The sequence below is a fragment of the Dermochelys coriacea genome, chromosome 2 (assembly GCF_009764565.3).
Source record: "Dermochelys coriacea isolate rDerCor1 chromosome 2, rDerCor1.pri.v4, whole genome shotgun sequence".
Taxonomy (NCBI): domain Eukaryota; kingdom Metazoa; phylum Chordata; order Testudines; family Dermochelyidae; genus Dermochelys; species Dermochelys coriacea.
The window spans coordinates 74,516,450-74,540,032 of record NC_050069.1 but is presented as its reverse complement, the minus strand read 5'-3'; the positions used below and the strand labels follow the sequence as shown (position 1 = coordinate 74,540,032).

Sequence of the window (23,583 nt, the reverse complement as noted above, 5' to 3'; positions counted from 1 at the left end):
AAGTTGAGGATATCTCCCAGACTGGCTCAGTAGAGTTAGTGAGGGTGGGGGTATGGGGCAGAAACAAAGCTTCATGTCTTCCCTGCCCACCTACATTGCACATCTGGACCCAAAGCCTAGGTACCAACACACACGCACGCATGGGTGCAAGGGGGATTCTTACTCCTCCTCACTCCCCTGCATCAGCATGGAGTCCAACTCACAATCTAACCCTAAAGAAAGAAAAAGTGCATTTCAAAAAATCAATCCTAAACTGAGAAATTCTGTGGAACTAACATGATACTTCGTGATCAGAACTAAATCCACTTGAAGTCCACTGAAAATATACTTCAAGTGAAGACACAATTCCGTCCTTTGACACATATCAAAGATTAGAGATAGAAAATTCTCGTTAAGTTATTGTTGTCTATCTGCCAATGCAGGGCTGACAGAATTGAATAATTTGCCTTAGCATGGTTCACCTTCAAAAAAACTTGAAACCTTTTAAAATATTGTTAAAAGCTGGCACTATAGTGATTGTATAGACACAGTTTAATAATGATCATCCGTGTATGCAATTTATAATACCTAATTTAAGTCTAATTTACTGGTCAAGACATCTAACTAGAATAGGACCAGATTCTGCCACCTTTCCTCACAGAGAGTATCCCCTTACTTCATGAGCAGAATGGAACTGCATGTGTAATAAGGCATTACTGAATGGAAGTAAAAGAGGCATAATCTGGCCTGAAAGGTTTAATCACAAATTTCCATTGTAACTAGGAGACAGAAGAAATACACTGTTGGGATGCTGTCTTATTTTGTTTGGGTAAATATACAGCCAGTATGACAAGAAAGGGCCTGGTTTTAAAAGCTTCAGAAACCCAAAGCCATGTGCAAAATATTTGTGCATCCAGTTACTGATTGTGCACATAAACCGGGTGTTTGTTCACACAAATGGACAGTTGTGTACCCCACTAGTTCCCTATGTAGGCTAATAACCCAATTTCCTCCCACAGCTGTGGTAATTAGGCCCATATATCTCACTAAATCAATTTCTTGCCATTGTAGAGGCCTTGGGCATTGGTGCACCATAATCTCTCCTATGTTTGTTGGGCTTGGTGTGGAGCTGGCTGGGTGACATTAGTGGCCTGTCATATTCAAGAGGCCATACTAGATGATCTTGTGGTCCCTTATGGCCTTAAACTCTAAGACTATATGACGTAGGGTGGCTAGGTGTCTGGTTTTCCACTGGAACGCCCGGTCGAAAAGGGACCCTGGCGGCTCCAGTCAGCACCATTGACCAGGCCATCAAACATCCCATGCCCCAACCTGCTGCCCCATCCCCTCCTGCCCTCTGAACCCCTCAGTCCCAGCCCAGAGCACCCTTCTACACCCCAAACCCCTCATCCCCAGCCCCACCGCAGAGTCTGCATCCCAAGCCGGAGCCCTCACCCCCACCATCGCACCATAACCCCCTGATCCAGCCCGGAGTCCCCTCCTGCACTTCAAACCCCCCCATCCCAGAGCCCTCTCTTGCACTCCAAATCCCTCATCTCCGGTCCCACACCTGAGTCCACACCCCCAGCGGGAGCCCTCAACCCCTCCCCCCCCCGCACGTCAAACCCCTGAGCCAGTCTGGTGAAAATGACTGAGTGAGTGAGGGTGGGGAGAGCAAGTGACGGGGGGGGGATGGAGTGAGCTGAGGCGGGACCTCAGAGAAGGGGCGGGACATTGGAGGAGAAGCGGGTGAGGGGCGGGGCAAGGGTTTTTGGTTTTGTGTGAATAGAAAGTTGACAAACCTAGTATGACATAGGCACAGAATTGCAAACACATTATTTTTTCATAGGGTTCTGACATTTCAACTCCGGAGTTCCTAATTGATCAGTGTGCAAATAGATTTAAACTATATAAAACTTTCAGCTTTCAATGTCTTTCATCTTTTTTCCTGATTCAAGTTTTATTAATGCTGCTACAAGAAGGTCTCAGACATGAGCACAAGAGTAATGTGCAGAGTGCTTTCAGTCCTTCTTTTACGTGTCTTCTAAAATAGAAATACATAAACAAGAGACAGGTTTCAGAGTGGTAGCCGTGTTAGTCGGTATCGGCAAAAACAACGAAGAGTCCTTATGGCACCTTAGAGACTAACACATTTATTTGGGCATAAGCTTTCGCGGGCTAAAACCCACTTGTATCTGATGAAGTGCGTTTTAGCCCACGAAAGCTTATGCCCAAATAAATTTGTGAGTCTCTAAGCTGCCACAAGGACTCCTCGTTGTTTCTGAAAAACAAGAGAGGCATTTGTCGCTGACACATAGAAAAGAGCTTCCCTGAAGAACAGAGACTCAGAGTTTAATATAAATACTATAATTCTCAGAAAGCTTGAGAGAAATGAATACCTTAAAAATAACTTGGTAGAACCAAATAAATAAAAAAAGGAAACCAGAATGCTTGTAAGGAAGTAAAAAAATATTCTATAGCTGCAGAACTAACTATAGTAACTTGGAAAGTCACTATTGCATGCTCAGTTCATTAGCATAGGAACCTGCCATGCACACTGTAGCAATGCAAGAAAATGCCAGAGCTTGTTGCACTTTAGCAAGTTACAAATGAACATGTCTCCCATCCAGTTTGTGCAATTAATCCAATACAAAAATGTCCAACTAACAAAATGGATCCATATAGCTCTAAATAGGGCGATGTTAGAGGAGACAAGATTCTTGTGCTTATAAAGTTCTGGCTCTATTTATCTCTTAACATTACAAACCAAAATGAATACCAAAATGTATGCTGATGTACTTTAACATAGGAACATAAGAATTGCAATACCAGATCAAAGCAGTTTTCCAATTAGTCCACTATCCTGTTTCTGACAGTGGCCAGTGCCAGATGTATTAGAGAAAGGTGCAAACATTCCTGTCCTGGACAATTACAGAACAACCTGTGCACATAGAAACTTTCACCCTAACAATGTTAAAGGTCTTTGTTGTGTCGTATAAGAGTTTATTAGCAGGATTTTCAAAAGAGCTTGAATCTCAGTAGCTCCTATTGGGAGCTTTGTAAAGCTGGTCAGAAAATGGGAACTTTTTTTTGCTAAAAGTTTTGCAGAAAAGTTATCCCTTTTTGTCGGTTCCAAATGTCCAAAACTTGCAATTTTTAAATTGGCAAAAAAATGAGATGATATTTAAGTCAAACATTTTGAAATTCAAAAATTTTCCAACCAGCGTTAGGCATGAGCTATTTGTCATATCTGGCCTATACCTTCAATTTTGTTTAATCGTGTCAAACATGACCGTGGATGTTTTTGTTGTTCACATTATCCTGGTTGTACATGCCTTATCCTTTTGAGAATGTTCTTAGCCTGAACTATAACTTGTGACAAGGAATGCCACAGGTTAATTATGTATAGTGTTAAAAAGAATTTTCTTTTACAATTTCTAAATTAGATGCTTTCCAATTTAATTGAATGCCCTCTTGTTCTTTTATCAGGAGACAAGGAATTAAGTGTGCCCAATTAACCTTCTCCATATCATTCATAATTTTATATATATCTATCATGCCCCTTCCTATTCATCTCCTCACCAAACTAAGCATAGAAGTCTAATATGGAAAGGTAATATTTAACTGCCTTTTAGTACTTATGTGGAAGGTGACAGTTTAACAGCCTTGACAACTGAAGCCCTCTCTTTACCACAGAATATATATGCACAATGGAAACCCACATAGTCCTGCTGGTGTACCTCACCTGTGATGCAATGAAACCTCCCCTTAGAAGTGAGAGGGTAGTTCAGTTTCCATCACCATTCAGTCATTGGCCTCCCTGCTGTGACTGCCAATGGGGGCCAAGAAGCACTATCTATGGCGGTGATTTTGTGCAGTGTGTGTAAAGCTAATCAGGAAATGATTCCCCCTCTCTTCCCCCCCCCCCACAAGTGAATTTCTCTGTCAATTTTGTCTAATGGGGAGGGGGGGTATGGAGCTTGCCAAAAAAAATTGAAACCTGAAAATGTTTTGTTTTTAGACAACTGAAAACCAAATAATTCAGTTAAAAACCAAAAAAGTTTGGATGGAAATTTTTCATCAGCTCTAGTTGTGGACCTTGTTCAACAGGAACTAGTCAGACCAGTTAGGAACTGGACTGAGACTAGCAAGTTATTTCACAGAGGCCACCAAACAGAGACCAATGAATATCTACTGATTTCAGTCAATAACCTGGCCCAGATTCATAACAGTGACATGGAAGGTGAAGATTCACTGATGAACCTTCTCACATGAAGTTGTGTGCTGTCTTCTAAAACATATTTTAATCACATTTCAAAATGTAAAAAGGAAATGTTATTAGTTTCGCATAACCCAGTTGTGGCTTTGAAAGAGAAGATTTAATTTTTTTGTAATGCAGTGCTATTAGTCATTACTTATTAGTTGTTAAGTGTTTCTAATCAGCTCAGCACAGCACAAACACAGAAAATGACAGTTTTTGCTCCAAGAGGCATACATTTTTAAAGCCATCCACAATATTTGAACTATTTTTGGCAGTGTACCTAGAATGTGCCATTTCATTGAGATTCTTCGCAGATGTCCATCACTCACTGATCTGCTGTTCATCATTTGTATTCTGCATCCAGGGAACTTACTAAGACATAAAAGTATTTTATTTGAGGGACTCAGTGGTGCATGGAATTGGTAATGAGATATGAAACATTTCATTTTAGGTCACTGCTTTTAATAAAGCATGAGATGGTAGAGGCTGGAAATTACTACCAACTGATGGATCTTTAGTGGCCCATATGTGACATGTTTTGTTGGTCTCAGTCCAAATTCTGGGGCTTGATTATAACAAGTGGCAGTCACAAAAAACAATTAGCAGTAAAGTTAGCATACTCAGCAGAAAGGTTAGGGACTCAATCAGTCTGCAGACTGTTCTGAAATGTCCCTCCAAGTAAGGTTGCAGTGATTTTGCTTGCTCGTTTGAGTTCACAGATTGGTTAACTGCATGCCTGATTACCTGATGAGAATGTGCACATGCCTGTTTGTACACACAGAGGTCTGTGCATTCAATTTTGCAAGAGAAGCCAACTAAAAATCTGATTCTGAGGGTATCGAATGCTGTGGGATTTTTATGATCATTCCACCTCCTCTGTTCTTTACCCCAATGGACTTCCAGACTGGCACATCATTTTAAAAGGACCTTTGGTTCCGAACAGCAAAGATCCAACTGGAAGTGGCATCTATTGGGCATCTAGACAATTATTTGCTTTCCAAAAGCCCATGTTGTGAATGTCACTTATTCTAATTAATGCTCCTTTAACTGCTGCAATCATGTAAAGGGGTCCTAAAGTGACTTTACACTAGAGTAGTGTAAAGTGGCCTGAGCATAAATGAGAGGTACATAGAGTATCTTTTCCCTTAACAAAAGAGAGGGGAGGAGTGTCCTTTTTAGGACATTTGCCAGGCAGATTAAGGCCTTATCCAGCCCTTCTTGCCTAGTGTTTGTCTACTCAGTTGAGTAATGTGCTTTATGGGGTGTGATTTCTAAACTTCACTAACATGTTTCAAATTAGTTGGCCTGAGTAGTCCTGCTGGTGGGAACTAAAGGTTCCCTAGTGCATTGTAATATAGTACTTGTTTCAAACAGCATTTACATTACGGGCATCAATTAATACACAACACATTAGTGTGCTTTAGAAATCACACTTCAATCGAGCACAGTACCCCACCATGTAGACAAGCCTGTGGTCTGTACACAGAGAAGACACTTGATGATGTCTATAGGGTAAAAGGGAATGGAGATAAGAGAAAGGAAGAGTGGATCCAGTATACAGATAGCAGAGTGAACAAACAAAACAGCATGAAGTTGGAGGTCAAAGTTGCATTTTCCAGTGCTTTTTGTCTTTCTGAGAGCTGAGAAAAGAGAAAAAGGGAAAGTCACAAAAAAAGCACTTGTATATGTTTTTGTTTCCAAAAAGCTAAAAGGAAGAGGAGGAAGCCACAAAACAATATCAGTCTGGGTAATATTCCTGAAGCACTGGGGAGACAGAAAGAAAAGAGATGACTGAACCACCAAACAACAAACAAACAAAATCAAAGATTTTTTTGGCCAGATTGTGACTGACCTTGTATGGGTATCCAGGGAGGGGATGCGAGTGGGGAAGAGAGGATAACGCAAAGACCAGTCCTTGTACTTGAGGGGAAAAAAATGCAGGTTATTGGTACTTTCCATATTGTGCCAAAGAGGGTAGGCAGCAGGCAGGCTTTGGCCCTCCACAGTGGCAGAGCAAGCCAGGTGCACCTGGAGGAGGATGCAACCTTTGCACTTATGTTACACACTGGGAACTTGGAGAGATTGTGTTTGCCTCAGATACAGTCATCTCTGCACTTCCACTTTGGGCAGTGTAACGCTCCCCCACTTCACACAGGCACAATCTAACCCTTTTCACTTATAAAGACTCCTGTTGGCAATGAGAGGGGAACAAGGGAATAGCGCATACCCTAAATAAGGCTGAGGAGGCAGATGGGGCATTAACTTTACTAAGGAGAAGAGACTGAGAATACAAACATCCTTCATTTATACTAGTCATGCTCTGCTGTTATAGGATAGGCTATTCTCTGTCCTTTCTGTTCATTTTACCTCATGATAATTTCCAGAACCTTGACATAGCTCATCAGTGATGTGTGGCTTCAAGTCATTCACTTTATTTGTTTTTATTTCTTGCATTTAAAAATACATATACAAGTTGAAATGTTTCTCCTTTTCCACCTTCAAGGTTCCTGTCACATAGCATTGTAATTCACAGATTTAGTTACAAATTGCATTTTTAAAATGGTATTAAGATTTTAAATCATAGGACAATAAATAAATACAAACAAACAATTTTTAAAGGGATCCAAATTTCAATTTCTTCTAAGAATAGAAATTGTATATTTTAATATGAAATACTGATTGGCCCTGTGGTTAAGGACTTTGTAAGCACACACCCTCTCCTTGAGGGCACACCCCTCATGCCTGGACATGGAGCCCCTATTGGCGCTCTGCCTCAGATCTGTATTTTCGCCAGACTCCCCCTCATGGAGCTCTGGGGCTTGGCCCTCCAGCCAGGTCGAGTCAAATTTCAAATCAAGGTTCAAACAAATCTTCAAACTAACAGATCTTCCACCCTTCTCAGGCGTCACTGTCGTTCCCTTGTTGACCTACTCCAGGACCCCTTCAGAACCCTAATCTGTTCCGGCTGCGTTCTTCCTCTGTTGTTACCTGTGTGGTTATACCCTGTCACAGGCCTTCTCTCCATCAGAGGCACCTGTCTCTTCAGCAGTCCCTTCCCAACTTAGCTCCCTCAGTCTACTTATAAGGCCTAGCTCTGCTCCCTCTAGCCATGAGGCAATTAGTTACTCACACACCAGGTGCAGACTGTGACTAACTGGGGTGCTTTTTCTTGCCTTGTAGATGATGGGAGTCAACTCTATCACAGCCTGGGAATTCAAGAGATTGGGATTCAATTTTCAACTCCTCCGTCATCTGTTTTATCTGTTGGGGGGTAAGGTCTTTGGAGTTAGTTGCTGTTTCTTTATTATGTGATTGTATAGTTCCTAACATAATTGGGGCTTGATCTTGGCTGAGGCTACCAAGCACATAACATAAGTAACAGTAAAATAAGAATATCTAAACACAAAGACTTCCTGGCGATTTATTTTGAGAGGTATGCCTCATCACTGCTTTAAACAACCTACTGCATGCTACAGAGACCCCAGTGAGTTGCCTTTCTAAACATTGGATTGGCTGAGAGTCAGGACAGTTTTAGCGTGTTTGTTGTCTTCTTCATCATCATGTTCTGTGAAGCACATGTTACTCCTTAAAGTGTTTGGGTTGAAAACAAATAAATAAATCCCTGTCACAAATCTACTGGTGTTTAACTAGTTGCTGGTGAATGGAAAGAGCAAAGGTATATCCAGCATGTAAGGATCACATCATGTCACTTTTATAGCTGAAGGTCCAAATAAGACCTCTCACTATCCTTAGCCTCCAGGTAGGTTTGATAAGGGCCTATTTATAGTTGAGAAAGGGAGCTCGTAACACTTGGAAATCCTGTAGATATTCAGATGTTTGCAAATACTGACCTCTACCATGCAGGCTGCTTTATAGTAGTGGCTGGCTTATTGGTAGCCCCAACTCTCATTCAAAAAATCATGACATTCAATTCAGGGCTTCTCAAAAGTGGAAAGCTATTGACAAAATGGGGAGTTCAGAAAAGAGTAACAACAACTATTAGGGAGCTGGAACAATTGTCTTTCATAGAAATATTAAAAAAGCTAATTATGCATAGTAGGGATTGGAGATGTCTAGCAGGAGCTATGACAATAGTCAAAAATTGCCAAGCACAGAGCAAAATTCTCCTGCAAACTCCCAGTAAATCAATGGGAGTTGTATGCATGCATCTCAGAATAGAATTTGGTTCATAGAGTTGAATTATTTGGGCTGGAATAAGGGGCATAATTGGGAGGAATACAATTAAATTAAGAAAGGAATATTTTAGGCTAAATATTGTGGGAAACATCCTGACAATGAGAGTAGCATAATCTCTTATGAAAGTAGTGTTACTCCATTACTTGGAATACTTAAAACTAGACTGGATAAAGCACTAGCAATGTACTATTGGAACTATATTTTTGAAAGGAGGAATTAAAGGATGCAACAAGGCTGTTCCATCTCTGTGTTCTATGATTACGTGCATGTGGGGCAGATAATCTTAACTTACACCTTCCAAATCAGTACAGTAGCGCTTGTGTACAGTTTAGCAAACTGTGTTTTAATGATGCTAAGATCTGATCCTGTTCCCATTAAAGACAACGGCAACATTTTTATTGAATTCAGTCAAAAAAAAGCTGGTCTTTAGCCTATTTAGTTTTACTGGGGAACCTAAAGAATTGAAAGTATAAGTGTGAATTGAAACAATGGCAAGTTCCTTTCTAAAGTCAGGTGCATGCAAGTAGAAGAACAAAACCAAAATGTTTGCAGTGAAAATAGGAAATAAAGTTACACAGAACACTTGTTTACTGTCACAGCTTTACCATTCACACAGAAAAACTTTACTCTGAAAAGGCAAAGCTAGCATGATCAAATTGCTTTCAGAGACCTAAGAACTTCAAAGTGAATAACATGTAAGTGTAGATCAATAGAATAACCACATGATACTTTTCAAGGGTATCTGATGCCTTCACAGGTTCATTTCAAAATGCTACCTCACAAATTCTCACTGATTCTCATTGCACTTAATTTTTAAATTTGCATTCCTTGCTATTTATCCTTCCTATGCTATCAAGCTACTTTCTGCAGAAATAATTTGCCCTAATGAAAGAAGAGGGTAATGTTATTATACAGCTGTTTGCTGTATCTGAAAATCTTCATCCGAGTTAGGGTTATTGAAATGCAGTACTTCCTGTGGCCAGAATTAAAGATCTTTTACTGTGCAGATATCCATAAAGAAAATTCAAATGTAATATTCCAAATGCCCTATTAAAATGCTCTATTGTAGGAACTAAAGATATAGATATGGTAACAAATATGATTATGTTGAAATGGCAATTTCTTATTCAAGAAATCTGTTCCTTGTGTGCACTGTAAGTCTTATTTGCTTGTTCTACTGCCAATGTTATAATTTTACTACTTTTTACTCCTGTTAACATGGTAGAGTATGTGTTACACCCTTGTAAATTAGATCCCAGTTTTTATTTATCTGAATCATAGCTGCGCATTTTATAAAATGTCCAGTGTTATTTTGTATCAGTTAGTGTAATGGACCAGCATTTGTTTGTCACGCTTTGTCACACTTTTAGAGTCAAGTCCTGGAAATCTCAATTAATCCACCTAAGAAAAAATCATTACTGTTTACAGCTAGCTTTGAATCGTATATATAATTATTTCTCTGATTTAGTAGCTCAGGGCATCTTTGATTCTACATCTATAAATATATCCTCACCAAATGTTCAGCTGATATAGTCTCAGATGTAAAGCATTATGATGACACTTTTGCTATCTATGAATAGTTTATAAAAACAATTGTTTAAAAAACCCTTTAATGCAATTTATATTTCTGAAACCTTCTAATAAAATATACAATATATTGTGACTGGAATACTATTCTTAAAGGACATGATCTAAACTCCATGGAATTATGAAATACTCCCGTCGACTTCAATGAACTTTGGATCAGGCCCAAATTTGTAAGCTCAACGTATAATGAAAAGATGGTCACAAAACTGTGGTTATTGTAATGATCCTAATGTAATTGGAGCATCTTAACTCTTAAAAATGCAATAAAACAAAATGTTTCTCTTTTAATCAGGGCTCTTGGCAAAACAGATATTGATTGGGTTAAAGAGAGTGTAATGGTGTTTTAAAGTAAACTTCTTAAATGCTTTGTAAAAAAACATCCCCTAAAGGATAATTTTTCTTATTCATCCTTAACAATCATGAACTAACAATTCATATTTGAAAATCAGTTTCCATCTTCATGTTTTTAATGAAAAAACACTTCCATTGTTTGCATGTTTCATACTCTCAATAATTCAGATAAAGGCTTTGTACTTAGAACAAACAACAGAGATCTTACTCAAAAATGTTTATTGTAAAAAAGTGGCTAGAAAACAACATAACAAAATGCACTTCACACTTTCTTCAAGTTACCTATAGGTGCTGCTATAGGCAACACTTCACTTTCATTCACAACACATTCAGGCATATAAAAATAAAAATATTTACATTATGTCCACATACTTTACAAAACCATTAATAGAAAAGGCACTTGGAGGGGCAATGCTGAACATATTGCATTTTCTTTGTGCATTTCAAAAAAGTTTTTAAAAAAATCATTGTCAAACTCCCATGAACCCCCTCTCTTGCACTTATTCCCGTTTAAAAAAAAAGATTAAAGTTTAGAGGAACTATTCCATATTAAAAGTTGGGTCAAGCATGCACCAGGAATGTTTGAAGCTACAGTCTTTTTTTAAAGGCACAAACTTTTAAAACATGGCAGATAATTTTTCATACATTCTATAATGTGTTTTCTCTTCTTCTTTGAACTATTCAGTTTTAAAGCATTTCAGATCATCAATAGAGGCCTTAGTTTTTAATAAAAAACAACTAGTAATATTAGACATTTACTAAAGTAAACTTAAAATACTTTATAAGGCACCTGAGATAAATGTTGTCTGGCAAATTCTCTTGGAGTAGGATTTTTATTATTATTTCCTCTTTAAATACTGTTTCTTTGGTTGAAATGGTTTGGCAGGAATGTACTGTTAACTCTTTGCAACTTTTCTTAGTAAGATAAGTTTATGCACATTTGGCTTCATCGCTGAAGAAGGCTGATCATGCTTCTTCCTTATGATCTATCTGAAATGTCATGCATGGTTCTTTCCCCCTCATATTTCAGAATTCACACTTAAGTAATTTAGCAGAAATACTTAAGCTAATTTGTACTGACATTATAAGTTCTTCCACTTTTGGGGGGTGGGCTGGGGTGGGGGGAGGCGGTTGGGAAGTAGAAGAGAAAATGCCTTTGGGTTTCCACTTATCATTTGCAACAGGAGTGGAGAAATGCATTGGATCCCGGTAAACATTGACTGCAAGACTCAGTGTGCTACACAGCAGCCAGTTTCCTCATGTTTGTGCAGAAGAGACATTCTGGAGAAAGTTTTGGAGCAATTTTTGCACTGGTATTTCTTCACATCTGAATGGGTCTGCAGATGAGCCCTCAGGTTCGATCTGTCTGCAAATGCTCTGTTGCAATGAGGGCATGAAAAAGGCTTCTCTCCTAAAAAACGTTAAAGAAAAGAGTTAAGCATTTAAAGCAATAAGTACCCCTGGGGACATGATAGGCATTTTCCCTTGGGAAACAAAAATGATTTGTTTAAATAATTGAAGTGTGTAATAAAAAGGTGAGCATGCTGCAGATATTACAGTTAGTGCTCACAGCACTGCTGACTGTACTGAGCCATTTCAGACTTGTCAGAGAATACTGTTTGGTGTGGTCTTGAAAGACAAGCTGCTGACGCTTTCTGCTTCAACAGGTGCAGCCAGCGCCTGTAGGTTGGGCTCCTCCCAACATTTCCAAATGTTCCTTCTGTTCATTTTGGTTGTCTTGTGTTATGTCTAGAGCAGCATAAATTTCTTAAAACAAGGGCTACAACTAGAAATGCAGCAACAGGTGTTCAGACACAACACTGTGCCCAATGTTACCCCAAACTCATCGTCTTAGCAAACAAACTTTGGTAAGGATTTGTTTCTGTTAGCAACATTTGTATTCTTTGATTGCTTCACCGAGCAGACACTTGTATAAGTTTTAGGGTTTGGGGTTTTCTAACTGATCCTTGGGTAAAACTGAGCCTTGTATATATACACAACACTTCCCAAAGCCTAAATGTGAGCCTGAAGTCACTATGGCCAAATCTTCAGCTGGTGTAAATTGGCAAAAAATGACATTGACTTTAGTGGAGCTGATTTACACCAGTAGAGGATCTGGTCCACGAATGTGAGATATTGTTACAATAAAGTGCGAATTTTGTACTTTAATGATGCTTTAAAAATAGCTAGGAGATAACTGTCCAGGTAAATATCAATAATGTGTTAAGGACCTAAGAAAAAACAAGCTGCATCCTGGTGGGATAAAATTCACACATTGCATTTCTAATAGATTTTCTTACCCGTATGAGTTCTGATGTGTCCTTGAAGTAACCAGGGTCTAGAGAAAGCCTTGCCACAGATCTTGCAGACACAAGGTAGTGTGTGGGTCCTGATGTGCATCTTAAGGGCTCCTAGGCTTACATACTCTTTGTCACAGTACTTGCAGCTGAATGATTTCCTAGACTGGGCATCACAGTGCAGTTGCTTATGTTTGGCCAGTCCAGAGAAAGTTGAATAGGTCTTGTTGCATAAACTGCACTGAAACTTTTCAGCTTCAATTGCATGGGGATCTGAAAGCTTTGACTGGATTCTCTCTTCTTCATCACTAATGGGACTTTCTGAGCCACTGTGATCCTTGGATGAGGTGTCAGAGGGTGGAGGTGGACTGACTCTTCCCAAGGATGAGGGGTATCCAGAAAGAGGAGAGAGGTCATTGGGTAACGGGGATGGTAGTAGCCCAGTTGTAGTCCACACAGTAATTGGATTGTAAGCTACTGAGCTCAGGATCTCTGGCTGTGGTATGATAGGCATTGGATAGCTCTCATACAGGTATGGGGAAATGATCACTGGAGAAGAAGAAAGAAGAAAGTATTAGGAAAGTGGAAAATTGCTTTAAAGGCAGTAAAATAAATGCCTAGAAGTTTAACAAGCGCAGAAGTCAAACACCATGAACATGATACAATTATATGTAAAGAGGATTAAATGAGTAAAAACTCTACACATATATACGGATGCATGCATACATACACACAGTGCACCTAAACAAGCACAATATGGTTTGGAGGTCTATTCAAAGAAACATGCTGTTTCTAAATTCATGCAGTCTATCACATTCAGCAGCCAAACTTTCAAACTGATTTGTGTAGAAGTTAGAACTTCCATTGATAACATGAACAGAACAGGAAAAATGTAAATCCACATAAAATAATTGGGTTCCATTCAATGAGCAAACTTTTTTAAAGTTGGCAGTGTTTCATTCTGACTGGCACTTACATGTTTTTCAAAAATCAATCATTTTAAACAGCTAGAAAATGCTAGGAACAAACCAAATCTTGCCCTGAAATATGAAAACTAAAAAGTAACCCCCTTCACTGCCAAGGAATAAAACCAACTTCAGCTTTCATTCACTGTGGCATATGTTTTAATCTTATTACCTGTATGAGTGTCCAGTTTACTGTAATTTGGCTTCTTGGATGAATTGAAATGCTTCTTGACCAGGAAAGATCGTGGCATTTTGAATGCAGAATTTCTCCTTCTTCCAGAATCTCCTTTCAGTTTAGAATAACGGTCCCCAGATCATGTGCAGCACACAAAATCACTGCTAGCACATTGGTCCCTATAGTATTGTCTACTCAGCTCAATCCATGCAGCAAAATTGTGTAGTGGCAGTGCAGAGAGGCTCCTTGAAAAGTGCTGTAAATATCCACTAGTCAGGTGCAGGAGGGGAGGGCCAAGGTTTTCTTTTCATCCAATCGCTTCTGAATTTGCTCAAGCACTTTTACAAACTCAGCCTGTTTTGCTGGGAGGGTTTTCTTTCTCTTTGCAAGAAGGATCCAATCCCTGCTACAAGTTAAGGATTTGTTTCAGGTTTCAGCTCCTCCCACTGAGACAGCTGTGAACAGAGGAAGAATCTGTTGTCAGAGTGAATTATTCTGGTACAAAGTGGGTGCACATTGTTCTTTAGAATTTCTGTCTAGAAATATGTGTTAGTTAGAGTACTTTAAATAGGTGGTAATTTCACTGATTAACTGCATTCTTCTTCTTCTTCTTTTTTCCCTAAGAGGGAGCTGGATAAGTCAATATGAACTAAAAAGTCTCTTTAAAACAAGTCTGGCTTCCAGATGTTTGATAAAAGAAATACAATGGAACAAACTGTTCATTAAGGGCAGAAGGGGGGAACATTACAAGATAACAACTCAGCCTGCAGTGCTGAGGAGAGACTTTGGTTAGGAGGTGCCTGTTATGTTTGGAAACTGCACTTTGAAAAGTTTTAGTTGGGAAATTTTGTAGATTAACAAATACTTAACCCTCACCTTTTGAAAAATAGCTGTTAGCAAGGTACATTAGATGAGACAAAAGCAGCAGCAACAACAACAAATGGAAAGGCAGTGTTTCACAGCAGGATTCTGGGTTTTGTAAAACCCTTGGACTCTGTTTCAGATTCTTACTACTAGGAATACTTTTTAGTTTCAAACATCTCTAAAATGCAAGAACCTGACATTTCCTGCCTTGTGGAGATTGAGTAATCATGTAACTCCTTTAACTGCTCTAGCACAGAATGAAATATTTTCTGCCAGTGAAATACTCCTGATTATCCAAGGACATTGAAACATGTACAGATAATAAGCAATAGCAAAAATGATAGCCAGAGTAATCTAAAACCTTATTAGACACACTTCCTTATGGGATTTTTATAGAAAACACAAGGATACTGCAGGCTTTATATAAAGGCATAATCTTTGTTGTGTATTTCATTCAGTATAAAAGTCTTTTGGATGTGTCTTAGTTTTTGTCAATTACCTAGATTGCTTTAGAAAAGCTGTTCAGTTACAAGTATGCTTAAGATTTAAAATGCATGCATATGAAAAACCTGGAAAAAGCCTAGAACTTCTAGACATCTGAAGATGTGACAAACCTTCCAAGCTGGATATTACATTACAATATTACAATATATATTACAATCAGTGTTTTGGGGGCTGTTTTGAATAATTTATTTTATATATATATATATGTATTAACAGGGGGAAGGTCAGAGGGAAGTTACATTGAGACCACCCCAGCCTTTTTGCAACAGGTGTTGGAATGGAGATATGGGGGGGGAAAATCCCTGTGGGTCTGTTAAGACTTGTAGGAGCAAAGTGCTTTGTCAAGCTGCGTGACTTCTTAATCTCGAAGATGCCAAAACAAGTGCAGAGAAAAAGTTCACTGTTTACAAGAACTGATTTAAAAGATTCAGCTGTTAATAGTGTCTAACTCCAGTGTGTATAAGTGAGAGCCATCACTTGGATTTTCAAACTACAGGAAACACCTATGCTAAAACAGCTAAGCTAAAGAAGGAGGAAGGAAGAGTTGTAACTAAAGACAACAAGAAATGTTCAGGTTTCTCTAATACCTGCAAGTGCTTTTGCCTAAGTACAGTTCAGAGCAAGATTTTGGAGGCTGGTTCATAGCTGGAGGGTAGGTGTAGACTGGAATCCTGGTTTTTAGAGGGAATGCAGTAAGTGCAATGACAAACAAGCACATTTCTTCCTTGACTCTACAGAAAATATGAAATTTCCAACGATTTTTAGCAACCATCCACAACGCTGAAAAGCTCTAGGAAAATCTTTTCAGCTGTGGTTCATTTAAGACATTTCCATAAACTTTGTTGAGCCTTGCATTTCAGGAGGATCTGGAATAGCTGATGTAAAGTACTGTTTTATATATAACTGACTCTTTGTAGAAACTGTGATCTGGATCCTCAGCTGGTGTAAATTGGTGTCCCTCCATTAAAGTGAATGGAGCCATGCCGATTTACACAGCTCAAAATATGACCTTATATATTTTTAAAAAGCAAGAGGCCTGATTCACCACTGAGTTACTCCAGTTTTCATTGGAGTTGCACCATCATAATAATGGGGTAAAGCAGTATAAATTAATTACATTTATATAAATTACAAAATCTTGACATGTTATCCCAGTGACTGGACTGCTTGAATGATGTTAGGAATTGGGTGTAAGGCATGTTATTACATGGTTCTGAAAGGAAATTAACAGCATGTAATACTTGATTGAGGTCTGCTGTCAAAAATTGGGAGAGTCTGAATGAGGACTGGGTGAATCAGAGTAAGCAGGTGTTCTGCATGTTTATGCGAACATGGATGATAAAACGCTTGCAGATATCCAGCACCAATGTGCTAGAAAGGAAGACTTGAGCTAAAGAAAATACAAAGGTTAAGTACAAGTTCTAGCTAAAACAGAAGATTTCCTTTCATTCTGGAAGCTGGCGGCTCCAGTATTCTGGAGTGAGATAAGTGTTTCTCGCTGCTATTTCAATTGGGAGGCAAAATATTGCACCCATTTCTATAATAACTACTCTTTAATACTTCACCTTTAATGCCTCTCCTGCATAAAGTTATCTGTTAGTTAAATATATTATTACTGCTTCTGTACAAAATAGGCATATGAAAAACTATCAAAGCATTCCAGCGCCTAAAAACATGCACAAATAAAATGTTCAATCCAAGATTTTCAAAAATATGAACCTGAAGGTAAGTTTCTACAACCATATTTAGGCACCTACATCAGGCTACTTATTTATGTATCCTAATAAAGACTTGGGAGCCTACATTTAGGCTTCTATTTTTGAAAATCTTGGCTTAAATCTTTTCCTCTAATCTGGACAAATGGGGCAGAGATGCAGAGAATTTTCACTCCTTGAACACGGTAGATGTATCCTGAGTCATTCAGTGATTCACACAGAAGTGTGACACTTTCTGAGAACCAGTGCAACTTCTCACACTTCACTTTTTGGACATGGGACAATGCCAGCTCTAGTACATCAAAGAAATAGTATGGAAAAAAAATAAAAAAACAATCCACCTGGCAACTCCTCCAAAGAAACTGTTCATCCTGTCTCTAAGCATCAATTATTAGCAAGATCATGGATTGGAAAATAATAATTAACTGTATGAAATATAACAGTAGCAACAAACATAATCAGCTTTAAACCTTCAGAACAGTCATTGTATGTTCAGTTAGAACCTGTAGAGTAAAATATTTTTCTCTGAGACCAGACCCAAAAGACCAGACCCAAAGCTGCAAAGTGCTGAGCACCTCCCAGGCAGCGCTCAGCATCCTCAAATTCCACATCAGTCAATATTGCAAGGTACTAAGCCTAGACAGCCAAGAGGCATTCAGCAGTTCATAGGATCAGGCCTGATGGTGTGTACCAAATGTAATACTTTAGATTTAATCATGCAGGTGCTCACTTCGTCCCAGAAGGGGATAAAAACAAAAGTATCTAGTAAATTACTGTTTTGACTGCAATGTAGCTCTTCTATTTCTTAAGTCTTTTCAAACTTTTAGGAAAATTCTGTAGCTCTAATATGCAATATGTGCGGTGTTGTAAAGCTGATGAGTCCCGTTTCCTGAAAATAGGATCAGTTTTCAAAAGCCAGTTGAGCTGTAGAACATATCCATCAAGTGTTGTACTTAATCTGTGCTTAATTAATTGTGCTTTCATATTTCTCCTATCACACCAGCATTTATATTCTGGGAAAGAAGAACAGTGACTTGGGTGTTGGAAGCAATAAAAGTGGGCCCATTATTGAAATAAATGTGAGCTGCAAATCCAAACTGCCCCTGTTTTTTTGGGCAGTTCAGATTTATGGTTCCGGTTGAGGCCTATTATATAGTGGTTGAACCACAAATCTCAGATCAGAGTCTCAACTTTTGAAAAGTTCAAGGGGCTTTGAATCTGGGGTACTGGTTGGAGCCCATCTCTAGTATTCAGAGCTATAAATAGTGATTGCCTAGAAGAGACTTGCCTTTATTAATAAGATGCAATATTGGTGAGCTATTCCGTTACTCAATTTTACCAGATAGCTTCAATAAAGCTAACTTCTGGGCTCTTTCATTCATACCTGTGCGACTTCACTGACTTCAGAGGATGTAATTTAAAGCAGAATTTAGCCCATAATGAATGAAACTTGTCATAGTTCAATTTTCCTCCAGAGTTGTTTCTACACAGGGATATTTTTAACAATGGGCTAAATTCTGCTCTCATTTCCACCTGTGTAAATTGGTGTAACTCCATTGGGTGCTGCTGAGTTACTCCAGATTTACACATGCATAACAGAAATCTGATTCTAGCCCAATGCATTCTAAATCTGTGTATATCTATAGTACTTATGTGACAAGTATTCATTAAACAGAAGTGTTTTGTGTTAGAGTGAAATAATTTACTATGAAAAGCAATGCTTTCTGCGTCATATTGACTTTTACTAATCTTCCAGTATGCAATTGGTAATTGTTTCATAAGAAGAACAAAGGGTTTGAAAATGCTGACCCTGTAAAATCCTTTACAGAATAAATAGTTAAATAAATATTACATGGTTGGAAAGAGACATCTGCTGGACATAATTACAACACTCAACTTGTCTGTCTCTAAGGGAACATCTGTGCCAGTCATACCACCCAGTGGCTGATGAATGAATTGTACTTACATAATCATCAAAGTATAGTCAGATCCATTATGAATCGGAACCTGATTTACTAGAGAACAGAAGTTGTTTTGCCAAATATTGAATCCATTCACAAATCCTTAATTTAAAAAGTGGAGTATGATTTAAAATATTTGAGACTACATTAGCAGAATGAAAAGGAGTACTTGTGGCACCTTAGCGACTAACAAATTTATTTGAGCATAAGCTTTCGTAAGCTACAGCTCACTTCATCGGAGAATGCATCCGATGAAGTGAGCTGTAGCTCATGAAAGCTTATGCTCAAGTAAATTTGTTAGTCTCTAAGGTGCCACAAGTACTCCTTTTCTTTTTGCGGATACAGACTAACACGGTTGCTACTCTGAAACCTGTCATTAGCAGAATGTTTTTGAATGTTTGACTCTGGTATAATGTGAGTTGTGAGCTACTGCATGTTTCTTTTCTTGTTGTCTGGTATTTCTAAGAGAAAGACAAGAATTGCATTCGGTCAGGCATCAGTGGGCCACAATCAGCTCTCAGCTACACAAGTGTAAAGCTGAAATAATTTATGTACGTCAGTTTAATTACAAATACAGTATGTTGTTGCTTGAGAAATTAGGATTTGTCATCTAATTTACTGGACACTCAAAATCACCACATTTCCAGTCACACTCTGCACTTTATACGTATTTACACTGTTGAAGAGAAAGACTCTGAATACAGAAAAATTCAGAAAGATGAAAATTGTACTGTTGGCAACAAACATGAACTAAACAGATGACCTAATAGATCCCATATCATATGTCACCTCCTATGATTTTTTGGAATTATTGTTATTATTTATTATGTATATTACAGTAGCATCCAAAGGCCCCATTGTGCTAGGCACTATAGACATACATAGTGATAGACAATTCCTACCTCAAAGGGCTAAGTGTCCAAATAGACAAGACAGGTAATGGGTTGGGGAAAGGAAGTATTATTATCTCCATTTTTCAAAATAAGAACTGATGCAAAGAGAAATTAAGAGTGAAATTTTCAAAAGTGCCTATGTGATTTAGGAGCCTAAATCCCATTTTCAAAAGTTACATATGGTACAATTATCAAAAAAGTGCCTACATGACTTTTCCAAGGTCAGACAGGGAGTCTGTGGCCGCACTGAGAACTGAATTCAGATCTCTTGAGTCCCATTCTGGTGCCTTAACCATCTTTCCTCTGGGAATTAACGCCCCCCCCCAACTTACATATTTATATATTTCAATGTATACTTATACACGTGCACCTCTACAGTAATTGCTTTCAGAATTTTTATGATCATTAGTATTTCACTATTAAAAACAAGTTAGCATATATCTAATAAAAACATAACAGGGCATAAGTAATATAATAATGTGCCCTGTGCAGCAAAAAAAAAAAAAAAAGCTCAGCAATAAATAATAAATCAGTTAAAATCCCTTAGTCCTGCCTCAAACCCCTCCTCCTGAAAAGTATCTATTATTTTGTGTGTTTATTTAGTTCAAATATTAAAAAGTCCAGTACTCTAGGTGACTTTGACATATACTAAAAATATAAACCAGCTAGTACAAACAAAAATAAATCTCTGGTCTCCCCAAAGGGGAAAAAAATTAAACTCCCACCACAGATTTCAACCCTCGGCACACAATCCCAGCACTCTGTGCACTCCTCACTTCCCCTAAGACCTGGGAAAAGAAATGGGTTTAGGAGTATTCCCTGAAAGTCAACTGATTTGGACTGTAAGTGAGCCCCAGACTTGAAGGTCCCTCATGAAGAAAGACATACCAATGGCTGCCTTTCTTTTAAACCAAAGGAGAACCAGCCCAAGCACCTCTGCAGGCAGGTAGGGCTTCACAAGTAAAAAACCAAAACCTGAAACCAGGTCTGTGCCATTCCATGGTGATCTCTGAGTGAACAGGGTCCCAGAACATTTAAAGGTTTATAGATTGCCTTGCATTGTATTTGAATATAAAGAAGTAGGCAGGGCGGACAACAGAGCACAGATGTTATGTGCTCATAGCCATTCACTCTGCTCAAGAGCTGAATTGTTACAATTTTATCTTCCTGGATCTTTTGAAGTTCTTTGCAACACAACCCGAAACAGAGTTTGTTGCAGTAATCTAGCCCAGTGACTACAAAGAAATAGTTCACAGTGTTGTGGTCCCCATTAGGTAGGAACGCATATCACTTCCAGGCCAACCATAAATGGGAAAGGTATTGCATGCTCTAACTGCCATCTGCAAAACCAGGATGAACAATATAGCTCAGAGATTTAAGCATACTGTCTAGAACTGGTTGAAAAAAAGGTGTGAATTTACTGTCCCCAGTTTCAGAATTCATAATCCCAATGAAATTTCAAAATTCAAACAATGTCAACCATCTCTGCTGTTACACTCTCAATAAAAGGTGCACTCACAACCTTCATTCATTCATCCATATGCATTCAGCTAATATCGCTTTTGTCTTACCTGAGTGAAGTTTATGCCAGTTTACCCCATCCACATTCCCACCTCTGTCAGCCAATGGGGAAAAAATTAAAAATAGTAAATTTATTTTTTAAAAAAACTAAGATCTAGATTTAAGTGTCACTCCCATATAGATGCAACTGGAGGCCCAATACCTCCCTGTCTCTCTTGGTGGATGCGTATGCATGTAGAACAGGTAGGATGACAAGAGAACACTCTGCAGAGCCCCACATTATGAGCTCCCACAGGGAGGAGAGCGAGTAGCCACTATGACCTTCTGGGGCCTCTTGAGCAGGAATTAACCAACAAGGCTGCAGGCAGCTCAACAAAACTATACACTCAGTAGGCTGCTGGTTGAGCTAACAAAACCAGCAGTCTGTGGTTGATCATTTACTTCTGTAAAGTATGATATGTATCCATTGCTAGATGTAAATTCACAGTCACAGTCAAGAATACTGCTCCATGCTGTACCCTGTCCTGTATTGGTATCTCTCATTAAGGTATGCCGAAGAAGATGAGAGAATCAGTGATGTGTGAACCTCTCAAGATTCCCATCCCTAACTTCCACAGGTTATCTAAACCCCTTTGCTCCTAAATGGGGTCAGGGTCGGGATTTACAGAGAAAGGATGTTCCAGTGATTGGGACACTAGCCTAGGACTTGGGAGACCTGAATTCAAGTCTCTGCTCTCTCATAGACTTCCTGGGTATCTTTGGGCAAGCCACTTAGCCTCTCTCTGCCTCAGTTCCCTATCTGTATAATGGGGATAATAGCACTTCCCTGCCTCACGGTGGTGCTGTGAGAATAGATCCATTAAAGATTGGGAGATATTAGCATAATGAGGCCATGCCTTAGACTAATTGGATTTACAAAGTCTGGCACACAGTTTAAAAGTGGAGCAAGCATGTGATTTGGGTAACTGAGGCAGGGAGAGTGGAAAGACAGACTCACAGCAAAGATTTTGGAGTTTTCCTTCCACTATCTGGTTCTCCAGTTGCTGAAGAAAAAGTGGTGCAGCATCCTGCTGTCCCCCATTCTCTGTCACACCACCACTCACCTACGCACTTCTCAGTCTACTGCCAGAAGATGTCAGCACGTCTGTGGAGAGGTGTGACGGAGGTGGGTCCTGGATGTTGAAACCTAGCCTTTAGTCCTTTGCCTCATAGTAGAACTGAGAGATAGCCCTGACAAAGTATCATCCCTATCATGTTTGTATTGCTTAACTTCATGTGTTGAAATAAAAACAGCATTTTTGTTACAACTGCAAAGATCAACAGAAGAAATGTACCTGGCAGGATTTACTTGAAAGCAGTTACAAGAAGGGATCATAAAGAAGACAGGCAGCCAGCTCTTTAAGAAATCCAATTCTCAATTATTTTTCACATTTATTACCTTTTCATTTTCCTCACTTGTAACATTTTAATTAGTGGGTAAATATTTGTGTGGGTGATGTAAGGCACTGACTGAAGCTGTCTGTTTATTCATAGTTTATTTATCTTTGTCCAGGGTTGACTGCTTTGACGTGAGGTGCAGCCACATTGCTCTGTCAGTGACATCAGTGGGCTGGAGAGAATGTTCCCTAGGGAGGTGAAAGGTAATTCAAGCTTAAGTTTAACTTGGTCCTGATATTCTGTCAGCAGTGACTTCCAGACTACATAAAAGCTGTGGGGTGACTTTTATTACTTGACTAGTTATCCTTTAGAAGTGATCTGAGAAGCCCAAACATTATGTGGCTTAGGACAGTGTCAATAAATACATGAATTAATACAGAAATGCATTTAGAACATACTGGAAATCAGAATGAGTGGCACTTCATGAAGGTAAACCTCCACCGTTCTATAAAACTCCGAATATCATGTGGGTCCAATATACAATCCAGAAATGTATTTAGAGTTTATTGTTTGTGGATCACTTAGTTGGGAATGTGGCCAGACAACTGAGAAGCTTTTATGTTAAGGACACTATAAAAACATTTAATGTGAATAAGATTTCCCGAAGGGGAGGCAGGAAAAGGATATATGGGCAAAGCACATATGTGAGCAGGAAATGCAAGCAAGCTGAATACAAGCCAAGGGGATACATTTAGAGAACAAAGTCTACCAAAAAAATTTGGGGCTCTTTCACATGGCAGGTTCCAAATCAACCAATCCATTCAATTCTGGCTGAATTCAGTGTCTTCCCTTTCTCCCCAATCCTGCAAAGACTTAACATATGTACACTCTGCAGAGTTAACTTGCATTATCTACACTCAGGTTACTCCTCATGTG

At 38.9% G+C, this 23,583-nt stretch overlaps 1 protein-coding gene across 1 annotated transcript; it reads right to left on the bottom strand.

Moving 5' to 3' along the window:
- Positions 1–10,577: 10,577 nt before the first annotated feature.
- SNAI2 (snail family transcriptional repressor 2) lies at positions 10,578–21,534 on the bottom strand. The gene is made up of 4 exons (XM_038391217.2): positions 21,524–21,534; positions 13,810–14,054; positions 12,676–13,221; positions 10,578–11,786 (listed from the first exon to the last, which is right to left on the bottom strand). The coding sequence occupies exons 2-4, from the start codon at positions 13,886–13,888 to the stop codon at positions 11,605–11,607; spliced, it is 807 nt and encodes a 268-aa protein (XP_038247145.1). The 5' UTR covers positions 13,889–14,054; positions 21,524–21,534; the 3' UTR covers positions 10,578–11,604.
- Positions 21,535–23,583: the final 2,049 nt, after the last annotated feature.

What these genes read in the sequence shown, in the direction of transcription:
- SNAI2 (XM_038391217.2), bottom strand. Translation starts at nt 13,888, where the DNA reads ATGCCACGATCTTTCCTGGTCAAGAAGCATTTCAATTCATCCAAGAAG. An exon ending in TAAACTGGACACTCATACAG is followed by an intron (nt 13,222 to 13,809) that starts GTAATAAGATTA and finishes CTTCTTCTCCAG; the next exon opens with TGATCATTTCCCCATACCTG. An exon ending in ACACATCAGAACTCATACGG is followed by an intron (nt 11,787 to 12,675) that starts GTAAGAAAATCT and finishes AACGTTTTTTAG; the next exon opens with GAGAGAAGCCTTTTTCATGC.